Raw genomic sequence first — 24,104 nt, 5'->3', positions numbered from 1 at the left:
GGCCAATTCAAGGCTGTGGGTGACCCTTTGAAAATAGGTTTTATTCTTAAGGATAAGACGGAATCATGATCCAGCAACAAACTTGAAGTTGGCAAGGGTGAAGAGAGATGTTCGCCTGACCCTCTCAAGGTCAGCTGTCTGCCAGCAGCTTTCTTCCCCTCTGCGTGTACTTGCAAGTCATGCAGGTAGCTCCTGAATGACGTAGAACTAAATGCAAGCTGGCATTTTAGTCTTGAAAAGGGCGAGGTGTCTCCTTGCTGCAATAACTCTACAGCATGCTCCCTTGCTCCTCACTCTCTACACCCAACCCTGCTCTTCCAAGCTGGTTCAAAAAGTTTACACTGAACAAATCAGGCAATTCACAGCCAATTTCTCCTCAAAGATCTATAAAACTCTGGGGAACTGGAGTGCATTTATAAGCCCAGAGGACGCAGAATGATTTGAAGAACTGTGATTTGGTAGGATGGCTCATTTAAAGCCTGTCAGTCTTCAAAGCCAACTGGCACAAGCACCATGATTCAGAATTTGGGGGATGGAAGAGAAGGGGGTACCTTGGAGCTTAATCTCCCATTCATTGCAAGAATATAAATGCCACATTTTGTTGCATACAGCACATAGCCTTTCCCCCAAAATTAACCCCCCAAAATTGGGGTACATGTAAGCAGGGAAACTGATTTGTTCCCTGAGAGAGAAGCACCCTCCTATGATTCCTGTTTAACAATGCAGCAGCAGTGGCATTTAGATTTAGGGAGCTAAGGGAGTCAATTGACTTAAGGGCTTATTGTTCTTCACTTCACAGGTGTTTATAATCTTTCCTTTTTAATAGTTTTAATGTCTCACTAATCAAGTTAAGCTTTCATAGGGAAATCTGCTGTCTGCTTGATGTTCCTGGTCTGTTCCAAAGTCTAAGCAGAAAGGGAGGGTGAGTCAGCTGAAGATTGAGCCCTGTCCCATACCTCTTGAAAAATCTTCTCTTCATTCTGCCTTTCAAAAACAGGTTGCTTATTATATTCCATCACATACTGTATGCAACAAAATACAGCATATTTTTCCCCATAAAAGTGTTCCAGCAGTAAAGCAGTCACCTCTTTTACAAGGTTGACTTTGTCTGGCTTAGAGCAAGGCTCACAAGAAGAGTTTCGAATAGAAAATATAAACAGAGAAAAAGGGCCCCTCTACTTCTCTTTCCTTGAAATTATGATGAACAGACAAATCACACACAGGAATATCTTTCAGTTCAGGATGCAAAATTTTTATTCTCTTATGTGCTCTTCTCTGCTGCTCTGCCCTGGTTTTCTTTTGCATCAAGCTTCATATAGTCATTTATACTGGTACAAAGGCAGTACAAAGACTCCATTTTGGGATGTAGTTTTGCCAAGGTAAATTGGGTCCTGATTTTCTCTAAACCCATGAGATTTCCATAAGCTGAATAGACAACAGAGATTTGTAGTGAAAGGGGGAGAGGCATTCGTGTTTGAAACAAGCAGGAGAATTCTGCTTTAGTAGAAAAGTTTAGCATAACTCTGTCCTGAGATGCATCTACTGCTGGACCACTCAACAAAGAAATCTCCAGCATTCGGGCTGGAAGGAACTGATGAGGCTGTAGTCAAGACCAATTCTAATGCTAGCAACATACAAAAAAAATCACTTTTGCCTTGGAGACAATGTGGCTTCATTACAGATCCCCTGCGGTCCCTAAGGCTTTGCTGAACTTTAGAAAATGTTCCTTTTTCTGAAGAGCAGAATCTGAATGGCTGTCAGAGGTTCCAGCTGTGTGGGTCTCTGGTATAATAATTGCACAAGTTGGGACTTATTAGCCAACTGTACAAAAGTGCAATCAAAAATAAAAAGGCTAAAAGTGACAACTCTTATGCAGCGTGTCATACTAGAAAGCTATATGCTATATACCTTGAATAGCCAAAAGTATCTGGGGTCAGATTCTCCATTGCTGCAAACCAGTACAGATCTGGCAGAAGGCAGGGCAGGGTGGCACCTGACAGACTAATTGAGAAAGGCATAAGGTTTTATTAGCAACAGCCTACTTTATCAGATGCTATTGACTTTAATGAAGTTAGACTAGCTCCAACCTGGCCTTCCATCTATAGGTTCATATTTCATAACATGTTGCAGAGGAGAATAGGGATGGGACATAAGAAGCCTGATTCCAAGAACCACTGAAATCCAGAGAAGCCTTATCCAATTACTTCAATGTGATTTGGATGCGGCCCTGGTTACCTGACATGATGGGGTTTCTGGTTAATGTCTATTTAATGCTGCTTGTCTGCAAGTATGATAAGACCTTCAACATTTCAGCAGTGGGTTCAGCTGCTTTAATCATCTAAGTAGTTTAACCACGCTTTCCAGATTATTGAAAAACTTTTGATGGATGCTTTTCTCTTCTACAGAAAATTAATTGGCTCTGTAAACTAAAGTGCACAGGTAGATAGACCTTTTCCCTACCAACTTCTAGTGTCAGTCAGCACTCCTTGCCTATAGCTTCTTATTTGAATTTTACATATAAAATGTGTCCCTTTCTTTCTTTTTTAATCCAACGGAAACCTGAGCACTGTCCTACTTACCCAGAACCGAGACACCAGAATATTAATGAGAGGGAAAGATTACACATAAACCGTGCAGCATGGACCTGCTGGCCACTGCAGCTTTGATGATTACCTCTTTAGTCAGTTGGAGTAAGGGCTCATGGATTTACCATTACTAAATTAAAGAGGCATAGCTAGGTAGTTCTGTGCCCAGGACAGAAGTATTATGCAGGACAGCGACTCTAGCAGGACTACTGGCAGTGGCACAGTGGCCAGGAGAACAGAGGTAGAGGCTGCTATTTGTGCCCACTCCAAAATCAGCAGCTGGGGCAGGTGCCCCAGTCACGCCCCCTTTAGCTACACTACTGCTAAATTATTAGAATGAGGAGCATGAAAAAAATTATGGCCTGTCAGCAGCGGCATTCCCTCAGTTCAAGGATGATCTCTACCATGGCTCACTGATGGGTCTTGAGATGACCTTGAGATAAGTCCAATCCTTGAGCCACAGATCCACCTTGCAGAAGTTTCAGGTCTTTCCACAGGGGAAAGTAGGCTACAGGCTGGGATTGCTCGCCTTTTCCTTCTACTGCTTTCTCTTCTCTGATCTGAGGACAAGATACTTTATCGCCAAACAGGTTGCTGCTTGGTTTTTGTTGCAATGCCATTGGAATCAGACCGCAGTCATCTCCTCCCAACTCCTGATGTCAGCATCCATTTTCTTCAGGTCTGTCTTCAATGTGTCTTTGTAGTATTTCCTCTGGTCACTGAGAGAGCTCAAGCCATTATTAAGCTGGGAAGGTACAGCTAGGCTGTTACTAAGCTGGGTAGTTAGCATCTCTGGAAATCAAGACCAAACTGTGAGGCACAGAAAATTAGAGTGGGAGGGGGGCTTTGAAAATGCCTCCACAGATGAATACTTTTTTGCATGTAGGCAGCAGAGAGCCACAGGAAGAAAAAACACTATAATTTTCCCAGCAGAAAATAAAAAATTCACCACCTATCAGTCTCTTACTTGGTTGTAATTACTAAGCATTACAGTAATCCCAATGCTTTGCTTATTATGCTAATTTTAATTGTTGCACTGTTGCTTTGCACACTCTCCCATCTAGTTGTCATATCCCCCTGTTTTCTTGTCTGTAACCTCCGAGTTAAGGCATGTCTATTTGTTACATGTGTGCTCAGCTCCCAGCAACTTAGGTATCCTGATACGGGACTGAGGCTTCTAGATGTTACCAAGATATAACAATGTAAAATAATCCAATAATAATTAATACACAATAATGGCAAGAAAGAGACTTCAGTTAATTTTGCCATTAAATTGGCTGATACTTTCTAAAAAACACAAACAAACAAGGATACCCTGCTTTTTTGGTTTTATAATATCAGCCTCCTAAGAATAAGACTGAAACCTTAAACTGGCAAAAATATAGTACCTGGTGCCAGTGATAAAATTCAGGTATCCCCAGCAGCCACTGTCCCTCTAGTGTTTCAACTCTCTCTCTGATTCTCCCCTCACTATGAACAGCTCAGCTCACTGTTCAGGAAATGGGATTGTAACATCTAAGCTGATGCTGCAGGCTACGAAAGCAGACTGGAGAGAAAGCAACAAAGCAAAGCAAGATACAGGTATGGCCACAGATGAGGAAAGTGCTTGAAGTCCCCCAACTCAAGTAATGAACATTGCCATGTTACTGGCTTTCAAATGATACCATCCATCTCCAAATGGATGAAAAAAAATGGATCCTACTCAGGGAAAGTCCTTCCTTTAGACAAATTTTGCTAATTATAATTTTGTTTGTGTACGTAAATATACTGAACTAGGCCAATGGCTATCAGGTTTTTCTCTAGCAGTGGCACAGGTATGCTTCATTTCTCACCCACGATCTCCTCCTCTCAGTGGGGTATATATAATTAAAAGCTAGGAAGAGTACATGGTATTTTGGCATTCATTAAGTTAGACAGATGTTAGCACCAATCTGAATTCCCAGGTACAACCCTTCACACATCAAAGATAATCCTGCCCCTTCTGTCCATCTTGTACCAACAACCTGCCTGAGAGGCCAGTGGGACTGAGCATCCCACCCCAGTATCTTCAGGAAGCAAGAGGTGTCACTGACTTCTTTCCAGAGACCATCTGCCAAAGTTGCCTGAAATACTTATCACACAATATGAGTATGTCCCCTCAGAGATCACTTTGTCTTCCATAGTCAAGAGGTCAGTCAACCCAGAAAGCTCATTCAAATGTTTAGTCGATTCCCCAAGGCAAGCTGCATGACTTGTTGTCATGCCCACTTCCTGGATTTAACAAAATGAGGTAAGTACTACTCTAAAACTGTACATATACTGATGATGCAGAGGCAACCTGCATCCACTTATTCACCCAAAGGCTACCTCCACAGCCTCTTTCAAGTTCATTTTTTTCCTTACTGAAGCAGGCCTATGCATTTTACTTGACCATGTTACAATGGGAAATAGCAAGAAGGCAAAGTCTACAGAAAGCATGAATGGGCCTGTGGCTTAGGGTGTTAGACGTGGCCTTGGGAGCCTCATGTTCAGTGCCCTGCTTTTCTAAAGAGTTGTTGCCTTGTGCAGGTTGTTTAATCTGTCTGTACTTCCATTCCCCACCAGTAAAACCAAGATAGTGGAACTGTGTTGTGAGAATAACAATGTTAATGAATGGAGATATAATGAGAATGGGTCCATAGGCATCCCTTTGATAAGATACAGGCTCTTTTTATGAGAATATGAGACTTCTATGGCCTTTATATGCCTTGGGGACGGTGTTCTCTGTTTTTAAACAGTGTTCCTGGAAGGTCTACCATATCACTACATCAATTAACCTGGTGTCATTCAGCATAAGAAGATGGAATCGATCGGCAAAGCACCAGGCAGGAAAGGCTTTCAATGTAGCTGCTTTTGAAAGGATCTGAGCATGGGACTCTTTTCTTTAACCCTTGAAATGGTTATCCCATTAACCACAGGATGGGTCAGAATAGTAAAAAATAGCTGCATATCTGGAGTACTAAAACTGACACATAGAGGGCCCAAAAGGTCAAGTATCTAACTCCCAAAGAAGCAAATGGGAATAGCAGGTGTTTGGGGCTGTGAACAATCAGCTTAAGTTATATTTAATTGAGCACCCAACATCAGAAGCCCCTTTGGAAAACCTTGGCCTCCATTTTTATCTTCCCTCTTTTCAGAAGTTTAATAGCATTTACTGGCATCAGTGAAGAACAGGTTGCTTTGTTGAACTAGCACTAATGATTGCAAGAGACTGGAGACCTGCCAGTGGAATGTTATCCTCCTTCTGGGGACGGGTTTTTTTAAAGTAACTCCCTGAGGCAGAGTGTGGACGAAGGGATTATCAAGTGTAAGGTATGGTTTGGAGTCTGCATAAGTCATGCATTTATATAAGTACAGGAGATAGGCATGTGTTCATAAAAATACAGAGGTAAGAGTATTAAGGCAATAGAGTATGTTAACATTGGTAAAGGAGAGAAATTGTACAGAACATATGATATATACCCAGTATCCTAAATCAGCAAAGAACGTAAGTGCTGAAAGATGAGCACATGCCTAAATGCTTTGCTGGTCTTGTAACTTTGTAAGTAAGGGTAAAGAAATAAAGAGATGTTTGATTTTATATTTATTTAACTTGCTAGCCTCATGGGCTTCCCTGCTTTTTAACTTCCATAGTTTGTCGATATATGTAGGTGGATGGATTCATATGAAGGTGGGTGTGTTAGTGAGTGAGAATACAAGCATACATTTACAAGCGTCCCTCTGACTGTACGATTTTCTCTGACATTTTATTCCTGCACTATAATAAAATGGAGTCCCCATTGACTAACTTCATTTATCCCACGCCAAATCTCTTGCACTTAAGCAGCATCTCCAAATGACAATAATAATCTTCTAAAGTAATACTCTGGTGATTCTGGCAGTATCTCAGCATCACACTTCATTAAGGTCTGTATTTTCCATGTTTAGTTCAACAATACTGCCAATTTCTTCTGCTTTTATCACAAGTCTCAAGATCATTGGGATGCTTCTCAAAGTCCCAGCTCCCAGAATCCTGTGACTACATGAGACTTTCCCTCCCTTTCCCTCTCCCTCTCCCTCCCTTTCTCATTTTCAGTAGTTATTGGTTGTAGAATGAAGCTTGAAAATGTAGCTAATGTGTACCCTCAAGGCTCAGGCACCATAACTCAGCCAAAAAGAAACTAATTATTTGTAACTCTGTCTTTCAAACCCAAACCCATAATTTGGGACGGCCCCAACTCATGACTTTTTCAGCTCCTAAACACTGCCAGTACTTCTGCTCCATTAGAAGTGACAGTATAGCCATGGGACTGGGATTTGCCTTAAGATGATGAAAACTTTTCATTTGAATTTTCTGGACTAAAATACCCTTACATCATCATGAAAATTTCAAAAGAAACCCAAATATTTGGGGCCCAAAACTCCCAAATACTTTTAAATTTTTAGTGACTGTTACCACCTCCTTTCCCCTCCCCCCCCCCGCAAAAAAAAGGTTCTGCTAACACCCAGAAATAGTCTGTTTTTTATCAGAATCACAAAAAATTTCAGAAGAAGCATGAAGAAAATTCTGGTTTTGCTGATTTTTTTCCAGGGGAGAAGGTTGTTCCCTGACCAGCTCTAGAAAACACCCTTGTATAGCATTGGTTCAGTGGAATAGAAGAGAAAAAAGCAAGGGGGAGAGGAGGAATCTCATCTGTGGAAGCCCAATCCTTGTGATTGTATCCACTTTTGCATTTCACTGCTAAAAGCTAATGCAAACCCAAATCAATTCCCTTTCTTCCGATGTTTCTTTAAATCAGAAGCACTGAGTCAACTTCACTCCTGTTCTGAAACCTAACGGGTCTGTTGGGCATGTCTGCAGACTCTCTGAAAAAGTGCTGAGAAATCCTAACGAACAAGCATAGCATTAAACCCAGCTTGCCTCTGGTGTGGTAGCTGCCAACCTCTGCACTAGAAAGGTGGGCAAGATGTTAATTGAGCTGCCAAACCAATATGTTGTTTGCCAATCCGTTGTAGAGCTGAGAAGCTTGTGATCCAGTAGGCCAACAAAGCAGAAGTAACCAGATAGGTAAAAATAAAATAAGCAGCCCCTCTCTATGTTCACCTCACACTGCTTTGCCCTAACATCCCAACACCAGATACTCTCAACGGGCACCTGTACACGTGCATCAAGGCTGTTCAAATGCACTGTAATTACCGCATGTTGGAGCAGACTCAATTAACCACGCTCAATTAATTACCACGCTCCAGCAGACTCCAGCATCACCTGTATCAGCCACTCCGCACTGAAAAATGGTGGTGGGGATGCTTTAACTAAAACACGTTTGGCAAGTTTTAGTTAAAGCACCCCCGCCACCATTTTTCAGTGCCAGGACAGTGATACATGTGACGCTCCGGGTGCTTTAATTAGAGAGGTTAGAGAGGCTCTTGGAACCACTCTAATTAACGCACTCCCTTCTCTTCCCTGCCCCCCCTCCACCTCCTGAAGCACATGTATAAACACCCAATTAGTCTAGAGTTTCCTCTGTTTGAAAACGAGATTTATGACTTCATAACCTTTCCTTTCCCAGTCTCCATTAAGTCTCCAGGACAAGCAGCTCCTAAAGCAGCATTGTGCCGAATTAGAGCAAGTGCTTGTCATTAAAATCTCAGGCAGCTATGGCCTTAAACATGCTGTTGGCCCTAAACTAGCTTGCTGTTCTCACAGAACAAAGCATCCTGGCCGTCACGGAAAGCTAAGGTGGATCCAAATCAGAAGCACAGATCGCGCTCCCCTAAGATGTACGAGTGGGCTAAGAAGCTACATCAGCATGTTATAAATGTGCCTTCCGTCTACAGCAAACTGAACCAAAACCCTCATTTGAAATAGTCTCCAGCATGGTGGGAATGAAGAAAAAGCACAAGGGGGATCTTGCTTCTCTCGCTTCTCCCAAGCACTGACATAAGGGTAAGGCCTACTTGTCCTGACCACAGGTGCAGGAAGATAGCAGAGCCATAGCAAACACTGCAAACAAGTTACACAAGGACAATACAGTGCTTCGGGCTTTGGTTGCAGCACCTGCACTGCCAATCTCCATCTTTGCGTCCCCAAACCACTGCTGAGCAAACAGTAAAGGGAGTATATAAAAGTCATGCTGTGTAACCTTACAACTGGAAAAAATAAACATGCCACAACCCTCCTGCCTCATACAGCACCTTAAGCAATAAAGACTCCATGATCCCACATTGAGGACTCAGCTGATGATTTAACTTAGAAGACGTGCAATGCATAAAAGAATCCAGGTCGTTCTTCCATAGTTTTATGGGCTCTGCCGGGAGAAGCAGTGTAAAGACCTGTATTTGTCAAAATAAACAGATGAACTGAAAGCACACTTGGGGTGGGTTCTGGAATAAGGTTGGAGTTGTTTCTCTTACCAAAAGGAGTCATTTCTCTTACCAAAAACTCCCTCTAAAATGTATATTCCAGGGCTTTAAAACCCATGGAAATATAGCAAGTAACTCATTGGGGACAGCAGCGTGGTGAAGTGAGTGCACCAACATCTAAATGTTTGCACAGTACAGAAGTCAATAAACATAAAAGCCAATGAAACCCTGTGACAATGGGAGACTGTGAGGGGTAGAAAAACACTGAAAGCTTGCTCTATAATTAGAGTACAGCAGATGCAGCCTAACGAGGACCGGAGGATTCATCATGAACCTGGGGTGCATCTCAAGCTTCCTGTGGCAGCCGAAATCCCGCATTCCCTGGGCAGCAACACAACAGACTGCTCTCACTGTTATCCCGCAGAGGCATGATTGCGCTTTTGTATTCAATCTAACATGGCCTAGAAATTTTTTTAGGCTGTTTCTGCCAGCAACATGGCAGCCTCCAAGCTAAAATATTTCTGTCATTCTTGGTTGTTTTACATATATATTTTTTTGTTTTGGCAGCACCTGTGTGTTGCTGAGGTGAGCACTTGGGTCTGGAAAGTTACAGGCTGATTGCACTGATGGGACTCGCTCGGGGCTTTGGGAAGCATTTGCCTTCTCCCCATAGTGCTGGGGATGTGCCTCGACCCAGAATTGCTGCAACTCCTGCTATTCCATGCTTGGGAGTTCTGAGCAGAGCTCACCATTTGTGATCAGCAGAGGAATTCAGGTCCTTAGAAAGGTAAAAGCCCAGTACTATCTGCACACAAATGGCTAATGTTTAACAAGAAGAACTTGCCTTTGCTTTCTGTTGAGTATACATTGTATAAAATCTAGCTCTTAATTACAGGCAGTCCTCGACTTACAACGTTTCACACTTACAATGTTTATAAATTGACACCCTCTTTCAACTTTATGATGTCAGTTTCAACTTTACAACGCTTGATCCGATGGGATGTCACGCCAGCAAACAAGTTTGTTGTGTCGCCCATCTCCCTGGAGAACATCTGTCCAAACTTCCTTGAATACTTTCTGTAAGAACGCAGACAAGACTCCAGAAAAACCTGCAGCCAAGACTCCTGAGAAGACTCCAGCCAAGAACCCTTCAAAACAATCATTCAAAATCACCTCAAAGAAGTCCTTCCAAATCAATATGATTGCTATTTACAATATAAATACATTAATGTAGCTATATTACTCATCCATAATTGATTGAGTACAAAATTCTGGGTTGCTTTTGGTGAAAATAAGGTATTGGGCTTTGGTTCAGGAACCAATCCCCCATTCATAATATTGTTTCCTATGGGAAAAATAGGTTCCAAGTTACGTTCAGACTCAAGACGCTATTTTCAGGACCCAATTTTGCTTTTGTTGTCATTTTGAACATACATTCTGGGCAGAGACTCTTTTACTATAATAACAATAAATAGCTGTAAACCAGTTTACATAACTTTTTAACCTTCACAGCCTCTTTACACACAATGCAGCACTGGGATACTATACTCCCGCTAATCAAATCAAAACACAAAAGGCTCAGGTATCTGCTAAAAGTTTTTTATTACCCTGTCCTCCTTGAAAAGTGAAGTCTTAGCAGCAGCAGAGACCTACCACCTTGAGAAAACCTTCAGTCAAAGCACTTTTTTCCCCAGCACTGCTGTTTCTGAGCAGCCTTGGATACAGACACTAGACATCTGGATTGTCATTTTGGACAGTGGTGCTCAAACTTCCAGACCTACAGGCTAGATGTGTGGCATGGGGCTGGTCTATGGGCAGGGTCTGTGGGCCTAATCCAGTGTGGGGTCTGTGAATGTAATCCAATGTCCCGGCTCAGCCCTGCTGGATATGGCTGCAGAATGACCCTGCACAGCGGCATGATTCAGCACACAAAGCTGTATCACCTGGTCCACAGGGCTCCACAGGGACCTGGAAATTTGGTGGCGGGGTAGCAGAGGAAGTATTAGTTCCCGTAGCTAGCTCTACAAGCTGTGGCAATTAGTACTGCCACTGCTTAACCCACTGCGAAAGTTTTGGACCCCTGGGGAGCCTCACAGGCCAGATAACATAACCCTGCAAGCCAAATCTGGCCCATGGGCTGGAGGATGAGCACTACTGGTTTAGGCTGCTCAATACTAGACTCAATATTCAACTACGAGAGACTAAGGGTTAGCATGGAAAGGGATCCCAGGAAATTCTCAAATGACAACAACAACCCAAACCCTCCTCTTTCATGTTTGTCTTTGTATGTGAAAAGAAAACATTTCTGCTGTAAATATTTTGAAGACAGTAAAAATATCTCAAAAAATATTTCTACTGAAGTGTGATGTGGCATCAGAGAGCACACAAATACCTCAACCTGCAAGAGCTCTGTTGTGCAAAGTCTTCAATCTGATCACTTAAGTATGTATAGAAAAAAAATGTAATCTGACAGAAATGCCAGCAGCCTGACAGAATAAGCACTCCTCTGCCTACAGGTAGTAAACCATCAGGTAATATCGATTCAAGCTCTGATTTTTCTCTCTAAATGAGTATTATTTCCTCAGTGAACTGTAATGACTCCTCTTTGAAACCATTCAGCTCTATCATATAAAACTGTTTTTAGGTGAGATTGTTCATATGCTCATATGGAGAACAAGATGATGCCACTCATGCCACACTGTTATTTAGCATAAACTATTCTATTTTTCTGCCCAGATTAGGGTCCATATTCTGATACCTGTCCTCATGTCAAGTAATAACTTGCTTCCTGATCTATCCTACTAGAAAGGTGTTGCTCAAGGTGGATAAAGATTCGAGATCTGGATTTGAGATCTGACCTTTTACAATCTTAGGATCAAGATCTGAAAGGTTTCAGGTTTGCATGTCTGACTTGAGACACCACATACAGGCTGAATTACAAGAAGGTGGGAGCTCCACAAGTTCTGAAAACGAGGCCTCTATAAAAGGGCTCAATTTATGCATGTAAAAAATGGAAGCACCCAAAATCACTAGTCACTTTTGAAAGTCTTGGCCATGAATGCACCAAGCCTTACATGAGACTGAATGACAGATACACAGCAGATTGAAGTTTTTTCATACTCTTGTTATAACTAATTTAGACAGGAACATGAGGTATCAGATCAGACAAATCCCTTAGCTCTGTCTCTGACACTAATCCAGATGTTTGAAGAAGGTACCAAAAAACACAGAGTGGACAATTATAAAAAGACATGCTTCAGACAAGAAACTTCTTCCCAACCTCCATGATTATTTTAAGATGTGAAACAGGAATTTTTTTAGCTTTATCCGTAACTTTGTAAGAGTTCTTTTGCCTGCAACTGTGGAACTTAAAGAGATCTGGAAATAAAAGCTTCAAAAATACCAGTGCCGCACTTCTGAAAGTGACTTTGAAACTGAGAAGCCCTCAGTTCCTTAGGGTCTTTTGAAATTAGGATGCAAGCTCCTAAGTTACACGGGCACCTTCAAAACTGTGACCTTTGACCTTGTTGATATTTTACAGCAATGAGTTGCATGGGTTGATCACAAGCATGTAGTAGGCACTTCCTTTTACTGGGTACAAATGTGATACTTCAGTTTAACTGAATGTGCCTTGCCTTTGTGTTATGAGAAACAGTAAACAGGAGACCCTAATACCCCTCTCCTTCCACTATGTGCCCCTCTTATTAATCGCCTCTACAATCGAAGCAGTCTCCATATGCCATGTTTACTTTTCCCCAACATCTTCTTGTGACTCTACTAATCTGCATCACTCATCTCAGAATAGACCTCCCCACTGCTAAGACCAATGGTTCAGTACCCCAGTGCACAACTACCAGAGAGTAATTTGAAGGAGAGTAAACAAACCCTATCTAATCTTTCCAGACAATTGCACAGAAGCCAAAGCAGTGGCAATCCTTCTTCCCTCTATGCCTGATGGTATTGCTTATCCTTATTGCTATTCTAGCTTTCACAATTAAAATATTACTAGAAGCTTTAACTCAATAACTTCATGCAGCAGTGATTGTCACAGACTGACAATGTGCTGCATTGAACAGTATCTCCTTTCATTGATTCTACATTTCCTGCCCTTTAATTTTCTAGAATGCCTTTTACTCTGGAGTGATGGAATGCGGTAACACACAGGGTCTAATCAGTGTGTCTTTGCAAAGTCCTCAAGTGGTGTGAATGCAAATATTAGGCAAGGTTTACTGGGAAGCAGGAAGGCAGCTGCAAAAATGGGATTTATTTAAAATTACTAAATATATGTATGGGGGGGAGAGAGAGAGACGCACTGCAACAATGGCAATTTAAAAAACAGAAGCTTGTTAAGCCGGATTTAATAGTAGCCTAGTTCATTATGCCTTAGAGAGTGACAAGGAAAATAAAGCTGAAGGAGCTAATGATGCCAGAAATCTATATTATGCATTTCATCATTCCTAATCTTTTAAAAGTAAAGAAAACCCCTCAAAAGAAAAATGTGTAATCAGCTGTTGCTGGTCCCTTGATTTCAAAGCAAATTGCCAGCAAAGAAGTCCACTTAAGAGGAGTTTTTTCATTCCATTTTATGCAGTGGTATAATTAACTTCCATCAGCAAGTCCCTGAAAGAGACACAATTTGTTGTTTCTAAGCAGCAGGATGAGGGCTTCCTTTATGTGAAAAGGCTCCTGCCCATCTACAAGCAGTATTCACTCCACAGGCTTCTTTTAGCAGAGGCTACCAATCAACAGCCTCCCCTGCCTAGGCCTACCACTCCTGTCTTTCCTGTTGATCACACACATACCCTTTAACCCTGTCCTTTAGGATCCACTGGATGCCTGGTGTTTCACAGAAAACTAAAGCTGATCAAACTTGTCCATTACGGCCCAATCTTGGCGGGGGGAGGGGAGTGTAAGTAAGGATGAAGTTACACCCCGCCACACTCCCCTATACCCCACCACACACATACACCCGCCACTATACACACCCCCCCCAAACCACACCCCTCCCACTCTATATACAAGACTAAAAATGTATTTTTGAGTTATTATGCAATCACCTCTATATATAGTACACAAACACAAATCATGACAAAAATATTTTTTGTAATAAAATTATAGTATGTTATAGTAGGTGTTCGACTTTTAGTGTATGATTTGGTTTTTTTTCTCGTTCTAAGGTGGCAACCCCTCTCCTCCCGAAAGGAGTACTCTGGGGAGTATTTCTGGGGACCTTTGCCAGTGGCAAAGGTCAGGGGTTAGGGGTGGGACTTCCATTCTCAAGATAGTGACCAGGGACAGGGCAACTATTAAGGGGCAGGGCTATCCATGCTGCCCTTGACAGCTAACCAAAACGCGTTAACCGGCCCTCCAGACACAATAATTGCCTGCCCCTGCCTTAAGGCATGACTGCTCACAGCACGTTCGAAGTTGAACAGCATTTAACCTTTCACAGATTTAGTATGGTCTAAGTATAATGTGCAACTTCACCCTAAGCAAGTATTGCAATTAGGTGTTTAAAACTTATGCACAGTGCATATTAACCTGATTTTACCTTATTTTAAGCAGTCACAACAGCCCCTGGGAATTTGATGGAAACCTTGGAAAATTTTGGTTTAGATCTACCTACAGCCAAAGACTGTTAGCAGTAATTCTAAGACAACTCTTCCATAGCTATTACTTCATTCATCCTTTCTTGTTAAGGGAACTCTTGGTCATATTTAGGATCTCTGAACTAGTCCTCAGGTAGCGGAGAAAACATTCACTTAGCTTATCTACAACAGCCTTCTACTCATCCTCAAGAGCTGTACCTGTCGGCAGTGGAGCATTTCTAGCAGAGCTAAAATTGTGTCAATGTTCATCAGGTGTCCTTCTCTTATGTCCCAAAACACATCTAGAAAACAGGATGGAGCAGTGCCTTAGAGAAAACTTGTTCAGAGAGAGATAAGCTATCTCAGGCAACAGCCTACTTTGTCATGCTATGGTGCTGCTGCCTACAAAGGCTTCCGATTAAATATCCACAAGGCCCATTAAAATTTATAAGACTTATTTTACAGTTGGTATTACCCTACATGAGTAAGGGTATAGAAATTTGCCCCTAGAGTGCTAATACTCTTCTAATAAGCATGCAATTCTCTATTCTGAAAATCATTATCATACACATTTTTCACTGGAGAGTTTCTTCACAGTCACTCTTAGAAACCACTCCACATAGCTGTTCCATGTGTCTTTAAAGCATATATGCTTACTTCCCTGACACAAGCAAATCCTTATTTATTAGCACCACACAGCTAAGTACAGCTATCAAAGAGTAAAGTGGATTTTCCACTGCCTCACATATCACCAACAGATTATCAGCTGAGTTGACTGCAGCATCCTTATTACTATTATTGTTTGAATAGAACCATCTAAGTAAAACTGCAACAACAGGGGAGTCATCAAAATGTGTGTACACAAAATGATCCTATTACTCTTGCAACCCTCCTCCCCATTCTTTATTACAAAGGGTAAGAACAAATGTACATTTGTAGAGGCTTCACAAGGGGAGGAGAAGGAGCTGCTGCTCAGGAGCAGACAGCAACTGTTATGCCATCACTATTATATCTGCATGAGCCTGTAGCCATACAAGTGAGATAAATAGCCCTAGCTGACCCTGGACAAAGCAGGGTTAAAGTTGGAGAATTTTGCTTCATTTGTTCCCTATAGAATCATTTAGAGGTAGCAGCTCCAGTGTAACAGCTTGTGTTGATATCCTTTGGTAGCAGTACAGTTGTTATACCTGTTGATACCCTTAACACTTACAGAATCATAGAGAAGTCAGGCGGGAAGGGACCTTCTTAGGTCATATAGTCCAGACCCCTGCCTGAGGCAGGATCATCCCTATCCAAACCATCTTATACAAAACCATTGTCTAATCTCTTGGCAAAACTATACAGTCAACCATGACACGGCCCAAGACATAACACCCTGATCTACCACAGGTAAAGCAGGGGGATGACAGAGGCCAACGTTCTGCTGCTGTAAAGGTTGTTGCTCAAGAGATCCGAAGAAGGGCCATCCCCCACTACACTGCTCCCCCCACTACAGAGGAAGGCAAAAACCCCCACAGCCCATACCAATCAGACCATGGAGTAAAATTTGCCCACAGACATGATGACCAGTCTGACCCTGAGCAGAAAGGGGCAGGACCTGCTAACCAGGAACCTCTGGATTTAAGTCCCAGCAGTAGAAATGGCACACCCCAACACATAATCTGCATCCTTGGCTGCAGCCAACACCCTGTGTCTTTGAGGAAGGCTTAAAACAACCCCTGACATGTATTGGGTGGGGGGGGGAGGGAGAGGGGGAGAATTCCCTCCCAGCCCAATGCAGCAACCAGAAACACCCAGACACCTGAGAAATAGCCATAGCAGAACATAGTGTAACTTGTTCCACTGTGTCCAAAATTAGAGCATAAGGTCTCCAAGGCAGGGGTTAGATCTTTATGTAGATGCTTCTACATTCAGGAAGAGTTTGACTGGCATAAAAGGAGACTAAATTCAGCCAGGGAAGGAGTCCCCAAGCACAGACACTATGGAAGAACACAGCTGTAGGGTTTATCTTGAGGACTCTCTTGTGAGCTTTAGTATTAGAGAGGTGCCAGGGGCATAGATTCTGAATTGTTCAGTAAGACTGCTTTACCTCTGATACATGTCCCTTGGGCATGACCACACATGAGACGACACCATAAGCCCCACTGAACTGAAACTCCTGTGCTGCATGTCCAAGCAGCAAAGCAGAGATCTTGGGGCTTCCAAGCACAAAGCACCACACACAGCAATGGTGATAAAAAGAATGCTTCCAAGCATAATGCATTGAAGAAGAATACGGCCAGACTGTCAACTGCAAGGTGGTGCAAGGGAAAAATTAGTACTGAGCAAATGTGATGGGAAGTGATTTAGACACTAAATAGAAATACATGAAAAAGTCAGGGAAAAAAAAGAGAAACACGCTAAAAGCAAACCACTGAAAACAACTTGCATCCTAGCTCTTTACTAGGTCTGAAATAAACTGATATTTCCATCCCAAGCACTTCATTTTAAATTTTTCAGTGGCAATACACATTGGGTCAGCCACGTAGATAACCGTAAATGCTATTTCCCTATTTGATATGTTGTACCTATGTGAAGCAAACCAAAGGTCAGATTCTCAGTGAGTGTAAACTGGCACAGCCTCATTACACAAGCTGATGATCTGACACTAAGGGTCAGAGTCTATTCTACCTATTAGGCATATAAGTAGATTCAGGTGCCTGTAGGGTGCCTGTAAACGTGCTGAGAGGCTGCTCTGATGCACTGTAATTACAGCACGTCAGAGCAGACTTGGCTGAGTCTGCTGGAGCATGCTAATTAGCATGCTCCAACCAGCCTCCTCATCTTGGAATGAGGAGTACCCCTTGGAATAACCAGAAACAATGGCCACAAGTTGGTAGAGAGTAGATTTAGGTTGGACATCAAAAAGAACTTCATGGTTACGGTTGCCAGAATCTGGAATGGGCTTCCAAGGGAGATGGTACTCTCCCCTACCTTGGGGGTCTTCAAAAGGAGACTGGACAAGGACTTGGCTGGGGTCCCATGACCCCAGTTTTTTGCCTCAGTGTTCCCAAACAGGGCTCAAGATAAGTCTCCTAATGGGTTCTTAGATGGGCATCAGAAGGACACCAGCCCACCAACTGTCGACGCTGACTTGATGCAGAGTCACTTGGATGGACTGGGTGTATTCAAGTCAGCAGGCCCGGATGAGCTGCATCCAAGAGTACTAAAGGAATTGGCCAGTGTCATAGCAGAACCATTGCCACGGCTGTTTGAGTGCTCGTGGCACTCGGGTCAGGACCCGGAGGATTGTAAAAAAGCCAGTGTGGTCCCTATTTTCAAGAAGCGGAGGAAGGAGGATCCGAGTAATTACAGGCCAGCCAGTCTGACCTCCATCCTTGGAAAGGTCTTTGAAAAGATTATGAAGGATCATGTTTGTGGGAGTCCAGTGGGAAAAATAATGCAGCATGGCAACCAGCATGGATTTGTAGCAGGTAGATCATGCCTGACCAATCTGGTTTCATTTTATGACAGGGTCACAAAATGCTTAGATGCAGGAGTAGAGGTAGATGTCGTTTTCTTGGATTTTAGCAAGGCCTTGATACGTTATCTCATCCCATTCTCATAAAGAAATTAAGAGGCTGTGACATAGATGTTTACATGGTCCGGTGGGTGGCAAATTGGCTTATCGGCCACACCCAGAGAGTGGTAGTAGATGTGTTGGTATCAACCTGGAAGGATGTGGGGAGTGGGGTCCTGCAGGATTCAGTCTTGGACCTGTACTCTTCAATCAGTGACTTGGATGTGGGTGTGAAGTGTACTCTGTCCAAGTTTGTGGGTGATACTAAATTGTGGGGTGAAATGCACACTCCAGAGGGTAGGGGATGATTGCAGGCAGACCTGGACAGGTTAGAAAAGTGGGCAGTACACAATAGGACACAGTACAACAAGGACAAGTGCAGAGTGCTGCACCTAGTGCACAAAAATATGCAGCACGCTTACTGGCTGGGAAGTGACCGTCTCAGCAGCACAGAAGCGGAAAGGGATCTCGGAGTCATAGTGGACTCCAAGATGAACATGAGTCGTCAGTGTGACGAAATAATCAGCAAAGCTAACTGCACTTTATCGCGCATCAGCAGATGCATGACAAACAGAACCAAGGAGGTGATACTTCCCCTCTATGCAGCATTGGTCAGACCGAGTGTTGGAGTACTAAGTCCAGTTCTGGGCACCGTACTTCAAGAAGGATGTTGATAGACTTGAGAGGGTCCAGAGGAGGGCCACTCGTATGGCTAGGGGCTTACAGGACAAGCCCTATGAGGAGAGACTGAGTGACTTGAATCTCTTCAGCCTCCACAAGAGAAGGCTGAGAGGTGATCTTGTGGCTACCTACCAATTCATTAGCAGTGTGCAGCAAGGAACTGGAGATGCTCTGTTCACTAGGGCGCCTCCTGGGGTAACCAGGAACAATGGACACAAACTGACAGAGAGCAGATTTAGGCTAGATATCAGGAAAAACTTCACAGTAAGGGTGGCCAAAATTTGGAATGGGCTTCCAGCACCCCCAGACTTCATGATGGTGGCAGGGGTGCTTTAACTAAAGCTCATTTGATAAGTTCTAGTTAAAGCAACCCCACTGCCATTTTGAAGTACAGGGATGCTGATACACAAGATGCTGTGAGCACTTTAATTAGAGCAACTCTCAGAGCCACTCGAGTTAAAGTGCCCCCGCCCCCAACCCCTGGGACACGTAATGTGTGCTTTTATTCCACTCTGCTTAAGTCCCTGAAAAATTGCTAATACAAAAGATAGGTGGGTCCTCCTCTTCCTCACTGCTTTTTTATGATATAGTCTTAAGGATCAGATGATGCTGTGTTGCAAAAGTAGATGCAATATGGTTTTTTAGTGACCTGAATAGGGTGGAACAGAATTGCCCTTAGACAAAGCCCACATAGAGACCCCAGAAGTGGAATAGAATCTTGTCCTAAATGTATCCATGCTGGGAGAAAGGAGGGAGGAGCTCAAATTTTTCAAAATCATTCAACACTGACCTTGCCCTTACCAATGAATTTAATGGCAACATGGTTGAGCCCAACACAGCGCTTCTGCAAATCCCACCCCAAATATTCCTCAAATGCTTGGTCTTCTATCACCCAACACCAGGGTGCAAATTAAGGGGAAGCTCAGGGATACAGAGCTCCTCCATAAGAGACAAGAGCCCCCTGTAAGATTTTAAAATCATAACCCAGGGGGGGTCTCCAATCAGATTGTTTCTTCACTTAGGTGAGGGGAGGGCAAAATATGGCCCACAGGCTGAATCCAGCCTGCCAGGCCACTCTATCTGGTCAGCAGGGCCCCTAAAAAATTTAGAAAATTAATATTTATCTACCCCTGGCTGCCTGTCAAAAATGACAGGAGGCACCGGCAGTAAGACCCAGGGGGAGCCAGCAACAGGACCAAGCCATGGCAGCAAGGCCCGTCAGGCTCCTGCCCAATGGAAGCCTGTGCCTAGCAGAGGCTTCTGGCCTGGAACACTGATGCTGTTCCTGCCTCCATCCACTGGAGAGGGAAACTCAGATAAGAAGGAGTGGGGGAGGCAGGGGAGGACTGTGAGCTATCACCCCAGTCCTCAGGGTCTGGCCAGCTGCTGCAGTCCCAGCACTGCAGCCAGGAACCATGTGGTGCCAGAGTGGCGGGCAAGGGTATGAAGAGGAGTGGTGGTAGCCACAGGCAGGGAAGCAATAAAAGCAGCAGCAGGTGGGGGGGGGGAAGGGCAGCAAGTGGGCACATGGAGCATAACAACAGCTGAGCAGCAGCTCAGGGCCCACACCAGTGTGCCAGGAGCAGAGCCAAAAGAGGCCCAGAATGGGGTGACAGGAGCATGGGGCCCAGACCGGCAGGGGCTCTGGAGCCAAGTCAGCTCCTCCCTCTCTCTGCTGGCACAGCCCAACCCAGCTCCATAGAGCACCTGCTGACCTGTGCCCCATGCTCCCACCGCCTTGCTCTGGACCCCGCCAGCGCTGGCTCTGGTGCATGGGTGTGGCCCTGCACTCCCACCCAGGTGTTGCTGTGCTCCATGTGCCCGCTTGTTCCCACTCCCCCCTGCCTGCCACAGCCATTTGCCTGCTGCTGCTGCCGCTCCACTCCCCTCCCCACCACCCGCTGCTCCAGCACCATATTTTCCTGGCTGCAGTACTAGGCCACAGGACTCAGCAGGAGCCTCTTTGATTCTTGGCTAGCTCCATGAGGTGCCAGCCAGGCCAGTTCAGCTCCTGCTGCATCCTGCAGTGTTGGCCATGCAGCTGGGATGTGGTGCTGGAGCAGCGAGTGGCAGGAAGGAATGGGGAAGTGGCAGAAGGGCAGCAGTGGCAGATGGAAGGGGAAATAGCTACGAGCAGAAGCACGGGGCTACACTGGTGCCCCAGGGCCAGGAGCAGCAGGAGTGCAAAACCCAGGCTAGCAAGAGTGCTGGCAGGGACTCTGCCTGCCATGAGGCGGGGGGGGAGGAGGGGTGGTGTGGGGAAACCCCTCCCACTCCACACATGCCACAATGCTCCCAGCCACCCTCCCCTCCACACACTCACAGCTCCCCACAACCCCCATATCCACACACATCCACATGCTCCCCGCCCCACATACACCCACACCCCCCACACCTATCCATCACCCCACAAACCCCACACACACCCACACCCTCCCCCACACACCTACAGCTCCCCACAAACCTATGCTCATTTCCCATACCCCTCATCCCCCCACAATATACAAGAGTAAGACTTCATTTTAAGCTATTATACAATCACTTCTATGTACACTACACAAAAACATGTACATTAGGACAAAAAAATTGAAATCAAATTAATGAATGTTGTAATAGATGTTTGATTTTTAGAATATAATTTGTTATTTTTCTGGTTCCAAGATGGCAAACCCTTGCTGAAAGGAGTACTTCAGGGAGGAGCGGGGGCAAGCGGAGGAACATCCGGTGGCAATGGTTAGGGGCTAGGGGGTGGGGCTTCTGGTCCCAAGATAGTGACAAGGGGGCAGGACACCTGTCAAGGGGTGGAGCTACCCTTGCACCCTTCAACAGGTTGCCAAAACTTGGTAAGCAGCCCTCCACCCAAAATAGTTGCCTGCCCCTGACTTAGGTGGACTTGTTAATCAATTAACTGTTTTTTTGCAGGCCCCCACCCCCCACAACAGAAGTCAAAGTGTAATTCGAACCCCGCTCAACACTGGGTGTAGCCATTCATGTCACTGCAAAATGAACATCAACCATTGCCATGTGGAGTTGGTAGCATTTTACATCTACCTTGTGTAAATGACCCCTCCAGTGCAGAGTAATGGTGAATCAGGAGCTAAAGCCTGTATCTGCTCTCTCTGAAACCAAAGGAAACCTCTCATTGATTTCATCAATGCAGGATTAGGCTCTACAACATTTCCTTTGGTATCCATTTTACCCAAGTACTTCAGTACTGCACTGACTTGCTAGATAGAGTTTCAGCCAGTGATTTGACACAAAAATAAAAAAGGGGACCTCCAGCATGTCAATTATGTTAACTAGAAAACCTCTTCAATTAATTTATTCTGCACTAGGAGAAGGATTCCTTTAGTTGAGAAACCAGTGTGACAAATACAGGTCTTTGGTGCAGGGTTTGCAGCATGACATCAGCAAGAGGGAAAGCAAGGGCATTTCCTCCCAGAAACTTCTATTATGGGAGCTACTGTTGCATCACAGTTCAGGTGCATAGCAGATATGGCAAGCTATTCCAAGTCTAGTTTAGGTAGTTAAAGAACCTAGCAGAGCACATGACCAGTAAATAATTCTGAAGGTAATGTCAGGATTAGACAACTAAATAGTCCAACTAGCACAAAGAGCTGTCAAAGGAAAAGAGAGGAAATGAGAGGAACCACTGCACTGTTTGGTCCCTTCCTCCCAAGCTTTTTACTTAGAGTTCTGGATTCAGAAGAAAGGTCTGATCCAAAGCTACTGAAATGAATTAGTGCCTTTCCAACCTACAATGGGGTTATTAATAATCATATCTGTGACAGCAATGCCTTGGAACTAACCAAACCCAAGGCCTCATGGTGCTGGGGACTGGACAAATGCAAGAGTAGCAGATAGTCTCTATTTTGAAGAACATTATTGCTATCACCTTTCTTGAAATGGGTGTCATGATCATCACTTAGAAAAGAATAGAAAGGTCATTTATTGCCATGATATTTCCTGTTTCCCCTATGCAAAAAGGGGTGTGGCCAAGGAGAAGGGAGTGTTGCTAGAGGGAGTATGGCTATGCTCTAGACCAGTGGTCACCAACCAGTGGATCTTGATCCACCAGTAGATCTCGGAGCCTCTTGGAATCAATCCGAGGCTGGGGTGGAGGGCTGAGTGCCCACATGCATGCACGTGTGCGCCCCAGCCCAGCAGGCCAGTCTGTGGGGAAGGGAAGGGGGATAGATTGAGGCCCCCGCAGTGAGGGACAGTGCCACAGAGACAGGAACAGGGGTAAGTAAGTTGAGTGGGGCCCCAGCTGGGTGGGACTTATCTGCTGCAGAGGTGTACCCCCAAATAATTTTTCTCCCTCTGCCTCAATCTACCCCCCTTTTCCCTCCCCACATACTTACCTGCTGAGCAATGAGGTGGGGAGCGGGTGCCAGTGGCGCACGGTAGATCTTGGGTTGCTTTTAAATGCTAAAAGTGATCTACTTAAAAAGGTTAGAGACCACTGCTCTAGTCCTTCAGGAGAACCCCTGTCAGCCGAGTGTACCCTCTTTAGAGGAGCTTTGAGGACTATTAGGAGTCAGGACAACAGACAGGCTGACTAACAGTCAGCTGGCCCTGACTACCTGAATGAGGCTGACTATATCTAGCTGGCCTAATTAGCTGCATGGGTATGGCTATCTGTATAAGCAGCAGCCCATTCAGTGCTCAAGGGGCTACTCAATAACAGAGATGCCTCTCTGGGCAGCTATTCTGTACCTAGCCATGTCCCAATTGGGATCTTTTTTTCCTGACTGATAATTCCTTGCTCTTGACTCCAGTCCAGATCCCAGTTTCCAAACCACTGGCTCCTGGTTCCTAGCTCCCAGCTTGTGACTCCAGTCTGGATTCTGGCTTCTAGCTCCTGACTCCCTGATTTGTGACTCTAGTTCAAAACCTTGCTTCCCAACTTTGCCTTCTCCTGAATCCCTGGCTAGTGATGCTAGTGTCAAGCCCTGATGGCCCATGACTAAGTCATACCCCTGGCAAGAATGAAAGGATAATCTAACAAGGAATACATGCTCCTAAGCACTTCTTATCATCTGAGCCAAACACAACACAGCCAAACCTGAGGGCCCCATGCATCTCAACTTAAAACCGCCTTAAACACTTTATATAACCTGATATCCCAGCCCAAACTATTTCCAGTCACTAAACCCATATTGCATAGGGTTACCATATGTCCAGGTTTTCCCAGACATATCCTCTTTTTGGGTCATAGATTCATAGAAGTAGGGTCGGAAGGGACCTTGTAGGTCATCAAGTCCGGCCCCCTGTCCTGGGCAGGAGAGAAAACTGGGCTCAAATGACCCCAGCCAGGTAGACGCCAAG

The 24,104-nt window shown here is 44.4% G+C and overlaps 1 protein-coding gene across 1 annotated transcript in view; it reads right to left on the bottom strand.

The window, feature by feature from the left end:
• Positions 1 to 24,104, bottom strand: part of TSPAN4 (tetraspanin 4) — an 857,269-nt gene that overhangs the window by 300,481 nt on the left and 532,684 nt on the right. The window contains 1 exon segment of the mRNA XM_006039403.3: positions 14,753 to 14,835. Coding sequence (XP_006039465.2) covers positions 14,753 to 14,835 — 83 coding nt within the window.

The sequence above is a fragment of the Alligator sinensis genome, unplaced genomic scaffold (genome assembly GCF_000455745.1).
Source record: "Alligator sinensis unplaced genomic scaffold, ASM45574v1 scaffold950_1, whole genome shotgun sequence".
NCBI classification, from domain to species: Eukaryota; Metazoa; Chordata; order Crocodylia; family Alligatoridae; genus Alligator; species Alligator sinensis.
Note: the sequence above shows the minus strand (reverse complement) of the source record. Positions and strands in the feature narration are given on the sequence as shown.